The sequence below is a fragment of the Benincasa hispida genome, chromosome 11 (assembly GCF_027475165.1).
Source record: "Benincasa hispida cultivar pf3 chromosome 11, pf3_genome.v1.1, whole genome shotgun sequence".
Classification (NCBI taxonomy): domain Eukaryota; kingdom Viridiplantae; phylum Streptophyta; class Magnoliopsida; order Cucurbitales; family Cucurbitaceae; genus Benincasa; species Benincasa hispida.
Window position 1 is genome coordinate 8043449 of NC_143488.1, and position 19685 is coordinate 8063133.

At 31.1% G+C, this 19685-nt stretch overlaps 1 protein-coding gene across 1 annotated transcript; it reads left to right on the forward strand.

Moving 5' to 3' along the window:
- Positions 1–1093: 1093 nt before the first annotated feature.
- Positions 1094–4617, forward strand: LOC120068991 (Ribosomal L28 family). Its single transcript, XM_039020633.2, has 3 exons — positions 1094–1394; positions 2272–2715; positions 3926–4617. The coding sequence occupies exons 2-3, from the start codon at positions 2519–2521 to the stop codon at positions 4389–4391; spliced, it is 663 nt and encodes a 220-aa protein (XP_038876561.1). The 5' UTR covers positions 1094–1394; positions 2272–2518; the 3' UTR covers positions 4392–4617.
- The last annotated feature ends 15068 nt before the right edge of the window (positions 4618–19685 follow it).

A 19685-nucleotide genomic window follows, 5' to 3' on the forward strand; every position in this document is an offset into this window, starting at 1 on the left:
ATTTTTTCTTTTCATTTGATTATTTATCGTTTTGGTATATTTTAAGAGAATATTTTGATTTTGAAATTTGGTGAGATTTTGTTAGATTTTATATTTTAAATTACAATTTTGGTTGCTAAGAAAATTTGTGTAAGTCAAAAATCAAATAATTAAGAGAAAATTGAGGGTATCTATATGAGAAAAGAAATTAGGATATTTACATAATTTGTTTTGAAATTCGTTCGTTTTGAACTTAAAACTTCAACAAATTGATTACCATTGTATGAGCTTTTTTAACCTTTTTTTTAATAAAAAATTTAAAGTTATTTTTTGCATCAGTGTATTAATGATTTATGTTCATAGACTAATGGTGGAGGAATATATATATTTAAAGTTAAGATATTTTTGAAACATTTGAAAAATCATGGTGTTTTAGAACAAAACTTTAATGATTTCTATCCAAAAATAAAGGTAAAGTATGTTTGAACTCTTTAAAAAAGTTTGAGGGTATTTTTTTTAAACATTTGAAAATTTAAGGGTATTTTTGTAAGAAAACCAAGTTAGAGTTACTTTTTTTTTTAATAATAATAAGAATAAGAATAAATGTTTGGTTTAAATCAAATTTTTATTCCATAAACTTTGAATATTGCTTATTTTGGTCCCTAAACTTTAAAAATTGTACGTTTTAGTCCCTTAACTTTTAAGGTGTTTATTTTGGTCAATCTATTAAAATTATGTTATTTCTTCAACATTTTGAATTAAAAATGTCTTTTAAATTTTCTTGCTTTACCTTCTTATTCAAAATTAAAACTAGTTTTTTTAGTATAGTTAACTTATTTGGTAATCTAGTCATAAAAAAATACAAGTTACCTCAACATTTTATTAAAAGGTTAACAAAATCTTAATATATTAGGAATCAAAATAAATATTTTTTAAAAATAGACTAAAACAAATATTTTTAAAAATTTAGAAATCGAAGTAAAACAATATTCAAAATTTAAAAACTAAAACCAACATTTTTTAAAGTTTAAGATACTAAAAAATAATATTTAAAATTTAGAAATTAAAACGAATATTTTTTAAAATTAAGAGACCAAAATAGAACATTTATCATACAAAATAAGATTTAAATCTTAAGTTTTTCTTGCTTCCTAAACCCTATTTCCCGTCTTGCCACTCCATTCCGTTCTATTACCAGCCACTGCACTCCACCTCCGCCGCTCGCCGTTCACCTCTCACTCTCAGCCGCCGCTGTTTCAGCCTCCCGACGAAATCTCCGACGCTCCCTCCCTTTCACACTCTCTTGCCTCTCCGAGCAATCAGAGTTACTTGTCTTCGTCTTTTTTTTTTTTTTTGTTTTCCTTCATCAAATATTTGAAATCCTTCCATATTCAGGGATTCCGAAGAGGGCTAAGGTACCATATCTGAAATTCCAATTGCTCCTGCACTTTCTCAATACATACTTCCTCTAATCTGAATTTCAGATTATTGTTTCTGGCTTTCATTACTTTCTTATTGTGATTCGTTGGAACGGAAATGGATCCTTGGTTTTTATTCATTTCTGTTTTGATTGTTTTCTGTTGAATTTGATCTGTTTTTCTGGATTTGAGTATGATTTGCACTTTGGATCATTTGGCCGAATCTGATGTTGTTACTATAGCTAGCCGGGGATTAAGGTGTAGATAGTGATAAGTGGTAACTGAGTGAATCAATGTTGTGAATCTATTATGCATCTATTGGTCTTTTGTGATTTCGCTCAATCTTTTTGGGAAAGAATGCTACATTACTTCAACTATCAAATGGTCTTTCCTAAAGACCCTCTCACCTTATTGAATTCCTTGTTTATTGGCCATCCATTCAAAGCTAAAAGGAAGATATTTAGGACTTTCATCATCAAAGCTTTCCTTTGACTCATTTGGAACGAGCGAAACAATAGGATCTTTGAAGAAAAAGTATCAAATTTCTCACAATTCTTTGATCATCACTTGTACACAGCTCTCACTTTGTGTAAATTAACCCCACACTTTTGTGATTACAATCTTACGTCTCTTATTATGCAATGGACTACGATTATGTAACCATTCACGACCTTTACGTCTTTTTGTAATTTCATATATGAAATTATTCTGAATGTTTCCTATAAAAAAAAATAGTAACTGAGTGAATGGCATCATTTTCCGATTTCCGACTGATTCGACCGGATATTTCTCATATTTTCCCTTTCAGCTGATGGATTTTTCTTTCCTTTCCGCAGTTTTTTTTTTCCCTGATGATTTTTGTGTTGCTTCCTAGGTATATACAGACGCATGGACTGAAACAAAACAAATAGCTGATGAGAACTTTATTCCTTCTCAAATCCTGCTGCTCAAAATACAGCCCGCAACCTATACATAGTGGAATTTCATCGAGCTTGATTTTCTTTCTGTAGAAGCTTGTTGGCAGTAATTCAAGGTCGTTTTTGCAGATTGTTTTACTTCTGTTCCTATTTTTTAGGAGTATATTTGGATTACGGTTGATTATACGAGAGAGAGAGTCCATAATGGCCTTTAGAGGAAAGGAAATGATGAAGAAGATACTGAAGAAAGTTGGAGAGAAAAATTTGGCGCCTGGAGTGAAGGATTCATTGAAGAAATGTATTCCAGACAGCAAAATAGTGATGAATAGAGCAAACCGTGGTATTTATGCTGGCCGTCACATCCGATTCGGCAACCGTGTCAGTGAAGACGGTGGCAACAAGTATGAACCTCTTTTATTTCCTTTACTTTCTTAAAAATCTTTTGTCGAGATTCTCTCTGAATATGAATGCATTTTACTGATTTGCCAAATTCTTTGGTGCTAGACCATTAGTGTCTTTGCCAATATGAGTTAAGGCATCTACATCTACTCCTTCTTTCTTTGGGGTGTTGCATATTCAAATTTCCACACCCTCATTGTACCCCAAAAGAGAGAGAGCTCATTTTTCTTTTTGGAAAAGAAACAATTTCATTGATGGTATGAAATTACAAAAAAGGTAGGTGTCATGAGATGGATTACAAAAGATCTCTCCAATTGGAGAGGAGGGAGGAATAGCTATGGGGATGGAAGAGGGGAAACAGTTGCACTAAAAAGCTACCAAGTTAACTATAGCTTAAAAACATCTGTGATAGAGTAGTTCTTATCTTGGAAGATCCGATTGTTTTTTTCTTGTCAAGTTATCCATCAAAAGGCTTTTACAAAATCTCCCTTTTAATTTCTTTATTTTTCTTTTAGTCCCTTTAATTGGAGGTCTTTTGTAAATCTCCCTAATGGGATTCTATCTTTTGTAATTTCATACCGTTGATGAAATTATTTCTTATTGAAAACAAAAAGGCATGGCAAGTGAAGGCGGCAAGGAAATTTGGCAGAAAATTCTTCCTTTTACCATTGGTATTTTCTTTTAGAGGTTTGAAGAAGCTATTGGTATTGCTGTATTGGTAGCGGAGCTTTCAGCATTCGTTTGCAAGTTCTCATCGTCCTTAGATTAGTTCTCTGTTTTTTATTTGGTTGTATTTTCTATCTGTTGATTTTTTCCCTCTTTTTCTCTTCCTTTGAGAGTTTATTTCCCTTCCTGAGAATGAGAAGTCGTTTCTGATAACAAAAACTCGTGTTTCCTTCTGAGTTCTGCGTGCAAACTATATATTGGTTTTTGTTGAATCTTTGTAGCCTTTTATTTACATGTCTATATTTACATGTCTAGGGTATGCCTCTCTCTCTTGTATTCTGAAATTTGAGGCACAATATTATTAATTTCATGTTCTTCCTTTGTATTATTGGCTTTATGTCATATAAAGGTTGGGTGCCTTTTTTTTTTTTAATTCTTTTGCTTACAAACCTTCATATTGGCATATGATCTTATACCGTTTTAATATTGTCATGAAATCATTTTTCAATTTTGGATCATTTAGCCTTTATATGCTGGTGACTATAGGTCAAGGAGGAGTTGGAAACCAAACGTCCAAGAGAAGCGACTTTTCAGTTATATTCTAGACCGCCATATTCGAGTTAAAGTCACCACTCATGCCCTTAGATGCATCGACAAGGCTGGTGGAATTGACGAGTATCTGCTGAAAACTCCATACCACAAAATGGACACTGAAATTGGGCTGTTTTGGAAGACAAAGATCGAGAAGATGTATGAAGAACTTGGGCAGATGGAGGTCGTTTTCTTCTCGCCAGAGGACGAAGCTAAATTTGAACAGGGCTTTAGAGAACTGAAATTAACTGAAAGGGCAGCGCGAAAGGAGGCAAGAAGACAGATGTATGGCAGTTCGACCAAACACGATCAGATCAAAGAGGGCCAAGAAGACCGCCATGGATCTAGTGAGGAAGCTGCAAGTTCTGAAGGAGGTTCCCATGGCGATGATGGTCATCAGCAGAAGGTTGCCAACGCTTAATTATTTATAGATGACTTTTTTCTCAACTTGGGAGCTTAAGCCTCGACTTTTTCTCATCTCTTTCCAAGGATTTGTTTCCTCATTTTTCACTATAACCTTTTGTAGCTTATTTGTATTTTGTTTAATGTAAACAGTTAGAAATGAGAATTGTTTTCGGAAATTAAGATGTGAAATCTTAAAACTAAGTATTGTTCAATAAGATTTGAGATTTGAAGTTTGTGGCAAATTTTTTTAGGAGACAAACAATAAACCAATTCAAGAACTACATCAGAAGAAAGAAAAGATTCAAACCACACCAGGTAAAGAGGAAAATGCAGAGCAGAAGCTTACTTTTCCAACATCTTGGACGTCAAAGAGTGGGCTAGAATATTGTTCCAACGACGAACATGGATAAAAGAGACATTGATCTTGTGCATAATTCTTAGTCTCGTGGATAAAAAGGGATACTTCAGACAACCAAGTTTACCGTATATTATTTTTTGATTCTTAGGTCTCAAGATCGAATATTATTTTTGGTCTTTTCATTAATGTTCCTCTAATGTTGGTGCAACAATTTTTTAAATAGAAACATTTAAAACTTAAGTATAATAATACAAATGGTGTCGTTAACGAATGTATCAAAATTGAGCAATTTCTAAACGAAGGTAACTTATATAGGAGCTACGATAAATTTAGGTTTTGTTTAATACTAATGGTGTCGTTAACGAATGTATCAAAATTGAGGAATTTCTAAACGAAGGTAATTTATATAGGAGCTACGATAAATTTCGGTTTTGTTTGATAATCATTTGGTTTTTATTTTTTTATTTTTGAAAATTAAATCTATAGATACTACTTCTACCGCCAAATTTCTTCTTTTGTTGTCCACTTTTTATCATTAGTTTAAAAAACCAAGTCAACATCTGAAAACAAAAAAAGTAGCTTTTAAAAACTTGTTTTATTTTTGAAAATTTGTTACGAATTCAATCATTGTACTTAAAAAGATGCAAATCATTGTAAAAAAATGGGGAGGAAATAGACCTAAATTTCAAAACTAAAAACAAAAAATGAAATGGTTACCAAATAGGATTTTAATTATCTGAATTATCATTTTAATGATTTTTATATTGATATTTAGATTATAACTTAAATATAATTATTTGAAAATTTATATGATTGAATGACAATTAATTTTATTTACTCTTAATTATGTGGTAAATGTTTATTTTTAAAAAAATTGTTATAAGAAATCAAATCCCTTAAAATTTGAGAATAGATAGTGATAAAATAAATTAATATGGAAGGATAAATTTGAGATTTGTGAATAGATAAAATCTAAAAGCTGAATGTTAGAACAAATTATAACTTAATATAATTATTTGAAAATTTATATGATTGAATGACAATTAATTTTATTTACTCTTGATTATTTGGTAAATGTTTTTTTTAAACAATTGCTATAAGGAATCAAAACCATTAAAATTTGAGAATAGATGTGATAAAATAAATTAATATGGAATGATAAATTTGAGATTGATAAAAAGTTAAAATCTAAAAGCTTACCTCTAAGAATTTTTGCATGTTAGAATAAATTAAAAAGAGTATATTTGAGAGTGATTTTGAAATTATTAAAATAATTCTAAAAACTACTTTAGTCACTCAAAATCAATTTAATATTTTACTTTACACTTTTCAATACAATTTTTATAATGGTTTTGAATCATTATAAACATTTTTCTTAATGATTTTAAAAATGATAAAAGTATTTTTTTTTACTATATTAGAATCACTTCAAAAAAATGTTCTTAATAGTTTGGTTTGCCGAACAGGTTAGATTGGTTAATATTTTCCTATAATTGTTTTTTGTGGTTGCAATCCCAATCCCAAATAAGACTTTTTTGTAATTTCAAACGAGACCCTACACTTTAGAGCGTAGGAACTAATTAAGTAGTTTATTTAAAAAAAAAAAAAAAAGTTTAATTCAACAATAATTGATATAATTTTCCTTCTTAAAAGTTGAAGATTCATTGTTTTTTTTTTTTTTAATCTTCTCCCTCTTTTCTCTTTCACTTTCGAGTCGAAGATTGAGTAAATTATATGAGTATTGAATAGTCTATAATATCCATCTTATACAAACACCATCCAATTATCTCAGCACATAATTCCTGTCTAACAACTTAACCAAAATATTGATTTTGATTTTCTCTGAGAACATTAAAATATTTGTTAAAGACAACCATTAAAATATATTTTTACTTTTCTTTGATGTAACTATAAACTATTAAATTGTTTTTTTTTAAGATCTATTAAATATTCGACAATTATCAACTTTATATTCTAATGATTTATAGAATCAAAATTGATTCATTTATAAGAGTTTAAAAGTTTAATTAATATTTTGCACCAAATATTTTAGTAAAGATGGTGAGTCTAGATTGACCTCCCTACAAAATATTAGTCAGTATTTTTCCTTAAATTGTGGTTATTTAGACAACCATTAAAATTTATGTACTTTTTCTTTTTTTTTAGGGAAATCATTAAATTATACGTCATTTAGATGTCCCATTAAATAATATATATATAAGGAAACCGATAAAATGTTTGTTACTTAGACAACAAGCTTTTTATTTTATTTATTTTATTTTTTTGGGTCACGTCTTACAAAAGAAACACGTTATAATTAAATTATCATAGCGCCCGCATTTCATATTTGGTTGACTACTAGGAAATTCCATTGTAATTTCAAAATTTAAAGTTGCTATTTCTTGGAATTAAATTTCTAATATTCTAATTCTATCTTTTCCCTATATTTTAATCATTTTAGCTTTATGATTTTTAAGGTACTTATTTTAGTTACTTCATTTTTTTAAAAAAATATATCATTTAGTTTCGCAATTTTCTAAATATCGACTTTGCTCTAATTTTTCCACCTAAAAAAAAAAAAAGCCTATTTAAGTGATATATTACTTTGGTTAGGATGTTTAATTTAAATTCGACATATTTAGTTTATATTTGGAAAAAACAAAAAATGATCGATTCGATTAAATTTTTATTAAAATGACCCGTCAAATCACAAACATTTTGAACATTTTCAAACTTCAATAACGTTAGACATAAATTTGTAAATTTGAAGGCATATTATATTTAACTTTAAAAATTAATAAACTAAACTTGTAATTTAACTCAATATATATAATTTTAATTAGGTTAAACTACAAATTTAGTCCATAAATTTTAAGATTTCTATTTATTTAGTCTTGAATCTCATAAGTGTTTAACATGTTTCTAAACATTAAATTTAGTGTTAAATAGATCCCTTAACTTTCAATTTTGTATTTTTGTGTCTAATAAATCTTCCACAATTTCATTTTTTTAATTAATTGATATATTAGATATAATTTTGAATTTTGTTTTATGGAACCCAAAAATTTCAAATTTGTGTTTGGTAGATTCGTAAATTTTAAAAAATTTCAAAAGTTTAGGAACTAAATAAACATCAACTTCAATATTTAAATCTCGTTTAATAACTTTTGATTTTTTAATATTTTAAAAAATCGAAATCAAAAGTTTTGAAAACTAAAAAAAATAGTTTCTATTTTTTTCCTTCTGAAATTTCACTAAAATACCCAATGTTGTTTTAAATAAATGTAATAAATATAATTGAAAAATTATGGAAAAAAAAGAGAGGCTAAAATTGAAAAGATTAGGAAAGAGAACCTTATATACTAAGGCCACGTTTACCAAAATGTAATGAAAATTGGTGTAATTGTAATGGAATTTCATTGATTTGTAATGATTTTGAATAACAAATGTAATCGTATTACTTTTGATTGTGTTTATTTAAAATTATGAAAATTGTCAAATTTATTGTTATCACTATCGCCACCTCTAAGGGTTAAGCGACAACAATAAGCATAAAGATATTGAAATTGATAATTTTTCAACTAGAATTGTAAGAACAATGATAACGGTAACAATACGAAGTGGTCTAAATTTGAAATTTATCCTTTTTTTTTACCGTGTTTGGTAATTTTTCTCGAATTGAAAAGGGAAGGAAAGGAATAAATGAAAGGGCATATTTGTCATTTGCAAAAGAGAATAATTAAACCTATATTTAATCTAATTCAACGAAAAATACGAGAATAATATAGTGAAATTATTGATTTAACGCATAAACTGTCTAAGAAATCTCTTACACCTTTTTCCCACTTATATAATTTTGATTAATACAGACGTGTCATAATTTAAATGCATAAAAACTTCAATATTCGAATTTCCACAATGGAATCAAATCGAATGGACCTTCCTATAAATTGATCCATCTCTCCCCTTTTCGCAGTTCGTGCTTTCATTTCACAGTTCGAAGAAAATGACAGAGAAGATATCGCCAATGGCCTCCCTCCTGAAGAAGACATTGACGAAACTCACGGCAGTTGTTCGTCTCTGTCTCGTTTGCCGGAACAGTTCCCGGCGTCTGAGATCATCCGATTCCGATGATGATCGGAAGGTAGGGCTACGGATTGTCCTGGAAGATCAGAGGAGAATCACTGAGAATTCTTCGGTTAGAAAGCTTGAGCGTGTTTCGAGTTCAAGACACGCAAGCTATGAAGACGATGTTGATCAGCGAGCGGAGATTTTTATTCAGAATTTTCGCCGTTATTTGAGGTTAGAAAGACAAATTTCTTTGCAATTGAGGCATTATAGAGTTAATAGCTCTGAAACAGAGTATGAACAGAGATAGCCGCCGTCGATTTCATGAAATATATATAAAAATAAAATTTGAAATTGAAGTGAATTTGTTTTGTGTTGTTTAGAACTGTAATGAAGTTAGAATGATTCAGTTGAAGAGAAGATGAGATCTATTTCCAATTTCTGGAAAATTAATTTGTTTTGTGTAATTGTCTTCTCCTGGAAGTTTCTTATCAATTGTTCATCGCATTAATTTTCCAGATTTATAATTGTTATTGTGTGGAAGATTATTCGTCTCTTCATATTACTTGAATTAATGTCAAATTTTTGTTGGATTGAACTGTTTATTTGATTTAAATCGTTATTATTGGCAGCAGTCTCTTCATTTCAGCAGCTTCTCGCTTAAAACTTAAAATATGTAGTGTACCTTTTTTTATCACTAAATTGGGTTTCCGTTTTATTAGTTTAACTTTATGAATAATAAATACAGCAATTTATTTTATTTGTTTTAAGATAAACTTGGACGTAAATATATAATATAATGATTATATACATATTAACAGAAATTATTTTAAATAACAAAATTACTGAAAATATTTTTAAATATAACAAAATGACAAAATGTCAAAGTAGAAACTTTTTGCCCTTTTATTGTATTTATAAATAAGTTGACCATTTTATTATATATGAAAAGACTCCTACTTTTAATTTTCCAATTTTAGTTTATATACTTTCATAAATTTTAAGTTTCATCATCGAAGAGATGGAAGGTAATAGGAATAAAGGGAAAGAGAAGAAAATGTGTTAAATATTTTTTATTTGTAAGATTTATTAAAAAAAATGTATCATTTAGCTTTCGTTATGGATTAGTGACAAATGTTACGAAGGGACTAAGAGTTCTACTAAAAGAAAAGCTTAAGGATCAAATTAATTGTTGAGTTTGAAAATTCATTGAACCAAATGCAACATACCCAAAAAAGAAAAACATAAAATAATTCAAACTAAATATAGATAATAGACTCATAAATTAGCTAATGATTATTTGTGCTACATAAGTGAATTTTCAATTTTGTATATTTAGAAAATATCCGATTTGGTATCTAAAGTCAAATAGAAGTCATTGTTTTATTTGATATTTTTTCTTAAAAAACACAAACCAATAGGACACAAAAGTAAGAGTTTGTCCCCTTAACAAAAATTCAATTTATGCTTAATATATTCGTTTATTTAAAGAATGTGGAATATGTAAAAGTTTTATTTTTCTAAGATCAAACACATATTAGATACAAACATATATAAAAATTAAAGGATAATTTTTAATTGAATCAATATATTTTTTTTTAAATTTAAATTAAATACCATTTTTGTTCATGTACTTTGAGTTATATTTTATTTTAGTCTAAAAAAATTTATAAATCTTAAAAAAACTAATAAGGTCATTCAAAATACATTTTAAAGCATTTCCAATATTATACAATATCCAAGTTTTTTCCCCCTAAAATTATATTCAATATCCAAACTTTTTTTCTCCTAAAATTATATTCCTAGACAAATATAAATAAATAAATAAATAAAATGAGAGTTTGAGATGAGAGGTTAAAAAATCTATTTTGGAAGAGTTAATAAGATAGTTGTGTCATATTAAAGAGGAAACGGATTTTTTTTTAAAAAAATTGAAATGGGTGAAAAACATTGTCAATGTGTTGAGAGGTTGTCCACACGTCTGTTGTACGTGAAATTTTAGTTTTTACAAAAGACAGAAATGAATAAGAACAAAAAAGCTGCCCTATTTTTTCAAATAGTTTTTATCCCACCTTTTTTTTTTTAAAAAAAAAATATATATTTTTGCAAACTGTCCCATTTTTATACTTAATCACACTTTTATCACTAATTAAAGTTTACAAGCCTATCGGTTAAAAACTTCTATTATGATTTGGAGTATATCAATGATAAGAGTCTATTGTTGAAACACATGATTGTCTTCTATTACTACAGTACTAAAAAAAGTTCAATCTCCAATAATTAAATCAATGATTGAAAGTACGTCAGTTAATGACTGTAAGCTCTTTTAGTATATATAAAAGAACATATAATGAAATATTAAAATTATGGTTATAAATAGGATAGGATAAGTTGGTTATTATATTTATTTATAATATATTAATTATATGATAATTAATTATTCTTTTTCTTTAATAACCGACTTGAGTAGGAGGTTACGCACGGTTATGGTAACTGTTAGATAAAAAGGAAAATGGTTTTCCAAAATCAAGGGTTGATTCATTGTATCGTTTCACAAAAGAAAAGACTATCGAGTAAAATAGTTTTACTAAATGATAACATCTCACAGCCTAAATGATCAAGTATCAAGTTTACTATACGATAGTTACTCGTTACTACACGATCGAGTATCAGATCTATACGATAGGCTTATTCCTTCTTCTATCGTATACTTGATCGTTTACTCAATTGTTTACTTCCTCCATTCCTTTATCCAAAGTCACACAGAGCCCACAACTTATGGATTCTCACACCGAGAATACCAAGGTAACTCTTGTGGTGGTGTTCTTGTTCCGTTCGAGGGTCAAAGATCGAGTTGAACTCAATTGTGATCGAGGTTCGTCTAGTTGTACGTTGAGATCAAGTTCTAATAATTGCGGTTCGAGTTCGTGCTATTGAACGAGTTGCTGAACGATCGAGGGATACATGATACCTCAAGAAAGGGTTTTTCAAAGATTTGCATACTCTATCCCTTGTTTGTTCAATTAAAGAAGCATGCTGTAATTTACTTGTTTATACATAATCTCTTCCGTTAGACTGTAATTGTTTGTGTTCTTTCTCAATGAAATTTGGAACGATCCACTTCCGCTCACTGGATCTCTATTTAGAGTTCCTTCAATGCAGTAGAGACTGCAGTGTATATTTTGTACTGCATTCCATCCAAGAGTGTTACCAGAACACCTTTGGAGTTATGGAATAGTCGTAAAGCTAGTTTACATCATTTAAAAATCTGAGGTTGTCCAGCACATGTGCTTGAGGCTAATCCTAAGAAACTGGAATCTCATTCAAAATTGTGCTTATTTGTAGGCTACCCCAAAGGAACGAGAGGTGGTTACTTCTTCGACCCAAAAGAAAACAAAGTGTTTGTATCAACAAAGGCTACTTTTTTTTAAGACCACATAAGGGAGCACAAGGCTCGCAGTAAAATTGTGTTGAATGAACTTTCCAAAGAAACTATCGAACCTTCAACAAGAATTATTGAAGAAACCAATACCTCAACAAGAGTTGTTGAAGTTGGATCATCTAGTAGGTCAAATCCACCTCAAGTGTTAAGGGAACCTCGATGCAGTGGGAGGGTTATGAACCCACCTATCCGTTACATGGGTTTAATTGAAATCCTTGCTATGATAGCTGACAGAGATGTTGAGGATCCATTATCTTACAAGAAGGCAATGGAGGATGTTGACAAAGATGAGTGGATCAAAGCTATGGATCTCGAAATGGAGTCAATGTACTTCAATTCAGTATGGGATCTTGTAGATCAACTTGATGGGGTAAAACCTATAGGTTGCAAATGGATCTACAAGAGAAAACAGGGTGCTATTAGGAAAGAGAAAACCTTTAAGACTAGACTAATGGTAAAGGGTTATACCCAAGTTGAGGGAGTCGACTATGAGAAGACTTTCTCACTTGTTGCCATGTTGAAGTCTATCAGAATCCTCATGTCCATTGCCTTATATTATGACTATGAGATTTGGCAAATGGAAGTTAATACTACTTTTTTGAATGGCAATCTTGAGGAGACCATCTACATGGAGCAGCTTGGAGGATTCATAACCCAAGGTCAAGAGCAAAAGGTTTGCAGGCTTAATCGATCCATTTATGGACTAAAGCAGACTTCTTGATCTTGGAACATAAAGTTTGATACTACGATAAAATCTTATTGATTTGATCAAAATGTTGATGAACCTTGTGTATACAAGAGGATCATCAACAGTTCAGTAGCTTTCCTAGTGTTATATGTAGACGATATTCTACTCACTGGGAATGATGTAGGTCTACCAATTGAAGTTAAGAATTGGCTAGCGACTCAATTCCAAATGAAAGATTCGGGAAAGGCTCAGTTTGTTCTAGGAATTCAGATCTTTAGAGATTGAAAGAACAAAATGCTAGCTCTGTCTCAAGCATCGTACATTGACAAAATGCTTGTCAAGTATTCAATGCAAAACTCCAAGAGAGGCTTATTACCTTTCAGGCATGGAGTTATATTGTCTAAGGAATAGTGTCCTAAGAGACCTCACACTACTACAAAATCTACATTACTTGACACTTGTAGTTTTTAATTACTTGACGTTTCTTTGGAAAAAAACGTCAAGTAATGGCTTGTTAGAAAAGAAAATGTCAAGTAAAAGGGTTAAAAAGACGGAGATTGACGGAATGTTTCAGATATTTTCACGCGAACCATAACTTGACACGTTTTTCGTGTCAAGTATAATAAGCCCTTACTTGACACGAATAAAATGTCAAGAATAATTGACTTATTATTTTAAAGAAGTAAAAGGGTTAAATGCCTTAGAGAAACCCTAAAAATTATCTCAAATACCCGTCTCCAAAATCCCATTCCCGATCTCTCTTTTACCCCCGATCTCTCCCTCCCTCGTCCAATCTCTCTTTTCCTTCATGCGAGGCAGCTCCGTCGACCGTCTCTTTCTCATTGCTATCATCCAATCGACTTCCCTTCTCAGTTCGATCCAGGAGATCTCGTCGTCGTCAGCCACTCATGTGCAGTGATATTGCAATCCCTCTTCCCCTCGAGTTTTTCCACCAGATCTGCAATCGTTTGCTACTAGTTTCGACGCCAGACAAATCGGTCTAGCTAGATTCGTTCGTCGTCGTTGAGGTCCAGCTTTGTAACAGATATATTCAAGCGCGAGCTTCATTTTATCTCGCCAGATCTGTACTCCATCTCGCTGGAATCTTGTATTTTTGGGTAAGGTTTTGGTAAGCTTGGTGAGTTTTGATTACTTTAATGGGTTTCTTGGAAACTTTTGAATACCCATACGTTTTTTTACCCAAATTGATTGATGCTCTTTGTGATTCGGCTTTAGATTCAAGATTGGAGAACATTAATATGCTGTCCAACAGGTTGATATCGATTTCGGTAAGATTTTGGGTAAGTATATGAGGTATATCTTGTTTCCTGTTGGATATTGGGTTTGTTCCATTATTGCCCACAATATTTTGGTCGGTATTGATGGTTCTGCTTGAAGATTTTTTAACATTAGTTTTGACATTGACTTAGTAATACCTGTCACTTTTTTGGTGTTAGATTGAAGTGTTGGAAGGAGTTGAGTTACTGTCCAATAGGTTTGAGACCAATCTTAGCAAGGTTTTGGTAAGTTTGGAGGTTAGTATTAACAGTTCTTTGTTACCCATTGAAGTATTGATCTAATAATTGAGTTATTTTCAATTTTTGATATTCAATTCAAAGATTTCAAGGGGTTGGAGCCACTGTCCAGCAAAGTTACGTTAACGATGTTTGGAAGTTTTGATAAGTATTGAGGTTTTGAAAATCTTTTGGAATTGTTATATAGTTGCTCGAATTTGAGTTTGTAACCATTATTATTGAACTTTTCGTAGGTTGGATTACTTAGTTGTGTTTTGAAGTGACATTCGAATCAAGCCACACTTTGGGTAATCTATTTGAATTTAATTGGTTATTTTGGTGAATGAAATTAGGTCCTAGGGGTTGAATTTATATTTGGATTTATGATTATAGGTTATAATTCTGGACTTTTACGGGAGAAACTTATTTTTTTTTATTTGTAATTTATGCATTTATAATTTTGCTATCATATTTTTTTTTAAAAAAAAAAATTGTAACTAGAGTGGCTAGCCTTGGATTCAAATTATTTGTAAATGAAAACTTGCACGTTTTCTCTTATTTGATTCTAACGATGTATTTCTAATCTGGTGATCTGGATTTTGTTGAAGAGTGTGTGGCGAGACACACTTGATTGTTGATTTTAAACAAATATTTTGGGAGTGTATTTTTATTTTTCAGGTGTGGTTTATCAAAATTTCAGAGGAAACTTTGCCAAAATTTTTATAAAATTTGATTTTAAAAAATTCTATGTCTAACGATTTTTACTATGAAAGATTACTTGCCACTTAGTTTTGAAAAATATTTTTAGAGTACGACAATGGATTTCATAGTTTAGTTGATTTGATTTTAAGTGTTTGAATTATATTCTCAACTCTTGGAAACTCATTTGTTATTATGATTTGGTAAAAGTTCTATGTATTTGATTAAGTTTTAGCAAGATTAACACATTTCATATTATGTTGAACTTAGACTTGTTGTGCTACTACTTAGTTGTGGGAATGAGTGTTGCATGCATAGAAATTTTTTATTGCTTGTAGATAAGATTGGGCTTCCAATATTCTCTTATACTCATTGATTCCTATATTAGTTTTCTATTAAAGGTGCACTATGATTGCCTTTATAGAGGGATTACAACTGTGTCAAGTCACTTTTGCTTGAAAGTTATGAAAGTTGTGAAAGTTGGGGGAAAGTTAACTGCATTCTTCTATTTTAAATTTTGGCGTATGCTTGATTTGTTGGTAATCTTCTTCCTCTTTATTATATTTTCTCAAATCTCTCCCATATTCCTTCGTTTTGCAGCGAAAGGTAATTGTGTTGGGATTGGTGTCCTAATTCTCCCGGAGTCTCGTAGTTTGTAAACTGTACACATTGTTATGAATAAAATAAGAGTTATTTTATTTGGCATTTACTCATATCCAATAAACAAAGCTCCATGGTTATTGTATGTAAACTTAAGTATGTATATGAGATATACAAGTGGATCATGCTTTAAGTGATAATCTAAAAAGGTCTGTAGTAAAGGATTAAGGAGGGATACCTGATCTTGGGTGGGGGTGTCCTATACAAAGATTTTGTATAAGACAGGACCACGAGATGACTAGTCTCTGTATATAATGTCGTTGATACTTGAGACTTACATCTCACCTAAATGACCATAGGTGACATGACCTCAATCCTGAGTATTTTGGAAACTTCTGCCTTTGAAGGCGGTCGTTTGATTAGTATGGGTGGGAGTGGCCAGATTACCAACTCAACATGCCTACCTTTTTGGGGATTTTTTTGATTTGGAAGTTGAGAACTCAATTACACAAGATGGAATTCACTCATTCCTCGAAGCAGGAGTAAGTAGATAGATTGCTCCCTTAAGGATTGATTCTAGGTCTTGAACATAGTGGCCAGAACTTCTCTTTGGAAGAGATAACTTAGTCATAGTAGGACTTTGACTTATGTTCATTAGAGGGATCAGTGGTACTTAAGGAGTTAGATGTAGCTATAGGGGCATAACGGTTATTAGCCTATTTGTACTTACGAGCGATCTGTGAAGGGTTATCACACTGTTGATTGGTTGATATGGACACATAATATATCTGTAGTAAGGAGAGTTCAACTGTCGGTTTTTAGTAGAGTGCCTGGCCGTTAACGGATGGTGGATCCTGTGACTAAAAAGGTTAGTCAGTTATTCACATATCGTTGAAGCTTCGAGCTACAGGTCCATAAGGTTCCCTTGGTAGCTCAATGGATTTAAGTTGAGAATCAGTTCTTGGTGTTGATTTGAAATGTTCAAATTGACAAGAGGAAATTCGATTATATATGATATGATCGGTGTGATGTATGAGATACATCAAGTGGAAGTTTAATGTAAATGTGATTTATATTAAGTACCATGAAATAGAAAAAGAACTATGGTTTATATGTTTCATGAGATGAAATATTAAAACTATAGGTTATAAATATAATATGGTAAGTTGGTTATCATATATATTTATAATAATATTAATTATTGGATAATTATATCTTTTTCTCTAATAACCAATTGAGTGGGAGGTTATTGGTAGTTTCATGGTAACCGTGAGATAAAAGAAAAAATGTTTTCCTAAATTTAGAATGATTAAGATTTGAGATTTTCTATTATCGAAAAGAAAACTCACGGAATCGCTGTCAAGTGAATGAGATTCACTAAACGATAGCTGAAGAGAGACTAAACGATCGTGAAATGACACTACACGATAGTTCACTCAGCTGGCCATTAGCTAAAGGATCGCGGAGCATTTGTTAAACGATTGGGCATTCATCTATATGATAGACTTCTATCATCTCCCACTTACTCAATTGTTTATACGATTGTTATTCCTCCGATCTCGTCCTCTAACCAAGTCCACATAGAGCCCACACTTCTGAATTCTCACACTGAGAATACCAAGGTAGCCATTGTGGTGGTGTCGTACTCAACTCGACATAGTTTGAGGTTTTTGGAGGCCGTTCGCGGTGTTCGTGTGGTGGTCGCTGTGATCGTGCTGTGTTGTGGTCGTTGTATTCGAGCGCTCGTGTGTTGTAGGCTTGGAGATTAAACGAGCGTTTGTGATCAAGGGTGTGTGAAGATGAGTCTTCAAAGGTATGATAATCTTTCCCTTGATCTTATCTAAAGCATGTTTGGTATTGTGCATGGCCGGTTAGTTTTTGTTTCTTGATTGTAATTGTTTATGTTCAATTATGAATGGAATTTAGAATGATCATTCTGCTGCTCATGGAAAGCTTATATCCAATTTCCTTCAAATTGTTCCTCCTGAGGCTGGATATGGTCAAAAGAGAATGAATGAAATCCTAGTAAGTCTCTAACTTTAAGTTGCAGATATTTTTGAAGTTTCGAGTATGATATTTTTTTCCGTTGCATAAAGTAAGCCAATCATGTACATTTTTCCTTGTGCATAACTTTTTGTCATTGTTGTACCTTAACACTTATTTCTATATTTTGAAATTTGATGTTATCGCCATTTATTCTATTTTGCAGGTTGACTTACTTAAACATGGCTTGCTTGACTCTTAGTTCTCAATCTTTAGACTTCAAAGCTCAATGTCTAGATTAAATAATGTACTTTGTCGAGAGGTTACTTATTAAATAATTTGTCACTTTTGTGTTAGTTGAAAGTTGAGTTTTTTATACAAAATCAATAGTTGAGATTTTATTTTGTGTATGTACATGTGAAAGAGAAATATTATTGTAATTTGAACATATAAAATTTTTAGTGAATATATTGAGTTGATAGATCTTAAATGTATAATGCTTATTTAGTTGATATAATTGTATTGTTGGAATACAAGACAGAAAATGAGAATATAAATTGGGGAATTTAATTTAAAAAAAAAAAAGACATACACTTGACAAATAAAAAACGTTAAGAGTTATCATATATGATACGTAATCAATGTCAAGAATCAATAAACTTGACATACCGCCAATATCAAGTATATTATCTTTCTTGACACTGAAATTATATCAAGAAATATTTATCTTGACGTTTTTTCATAATCAAGTTATCACATTATACTTGACATTAGAAAAACGTCACATAATCCAATTTTTGTAATAGTGTCAAGAGGTTGAGGAAATGAGATGGATCCTCTACGCATCAGTTGTTGGCAGTCTGATGTATGAGATGTTATGTATTAGACCTAACATCTGCTATACAGTGGGGATAGTCAGTAGATATCAGTCTAATCTAGGATATGATCATTGGACTGCTGTTAAGAACATCCTCAAGTATCTACGGAGAACAAGGGACCACATGTTCATATATGGTTCTAAGGATTTGATCCTTACTAGATACACGGACTTTGATTTGCAGACTGATAAGGATTTGCATTTTATATTTTAGTTTGACTTTTACACTGTACACCCCACTAGCTTTAGGTCAAGTGGGAGATTGTTGGGATTGGTGCCCTAAATCTCGTAAGATTCTATAATTTGTAATTGTAATGTACAAACATTTTATTTATGTAATAAAATATTTGATGTTTTATTTCAAAATTAGTTGCATTAACCACAAACCAATAAACTAATATCCAAGGTTATCTTGTAGCTTAAACATATATGTAGAGACATACGGGTGGATCAAGTTTAAGTGATAATCTAAATGGTCTGTAGTAGATGGATAAGGCTGGATACCTTATCCTAGTGATATTACGAGTATGGCTTGCTTTGTAGATGTTACAATTGTTATAAAATGCTACAAATGATCTAATCCTGATCATTCATGTGGAGACATGTGAACGAGGATATTCTATACAAAGGAGTTTGTATAAGACCGGACAACAAAATGTTTAGTCTCATTATATAACACCGTTCATAATAGACTTACATTTCACCAGGATGATCATAGGTAGCATGACCTGAATCCTGAGTGAGTTGTGAACTCCTATCTATATAGGTGGTCCTTTGATTTGTATGGGTGAGAACCTATATTAAAACTATAGGTTTTACGTGAGAACCTACACGATTGAAGCTTTTACTATACGTTAGAAAATTCACGGAATCGTTTTGTGACTTTTTCAATCTTCTTCCTCCTTCAAACTCAAAGAAACCCTCCAAACCAAAATAGTCAGAGCTCATCACTCCTGGACTCTTACCCTGAGTATACCGAAGGCTCCCTGTGGTAGTGTCTGTTTTGGTTCGTGAAGTTTTTGAAGAAAGTCTTCAAGGGTTGCTGTGTTCAAGTTCATAACTGTTCGAGGGATTTATAAGA

Bases quoted from the DNA above. Each gene is read 5' to 3' on its own strand.
- LOC120068991 (XM_039020633.2), top strand. From the start codon at position 2,519: ATGGCCTTTAGAGGAAAGGAAATGATGAAGAAGATACTGAAGAAAGTT. The intron at 2,716-3,925 runs GTATGAACCTCT...TGGTGACTATAG, and splicing joins AGTGAAGACGGTGGCAACAA to GTCAAGGAGGAGTTGGAAAC.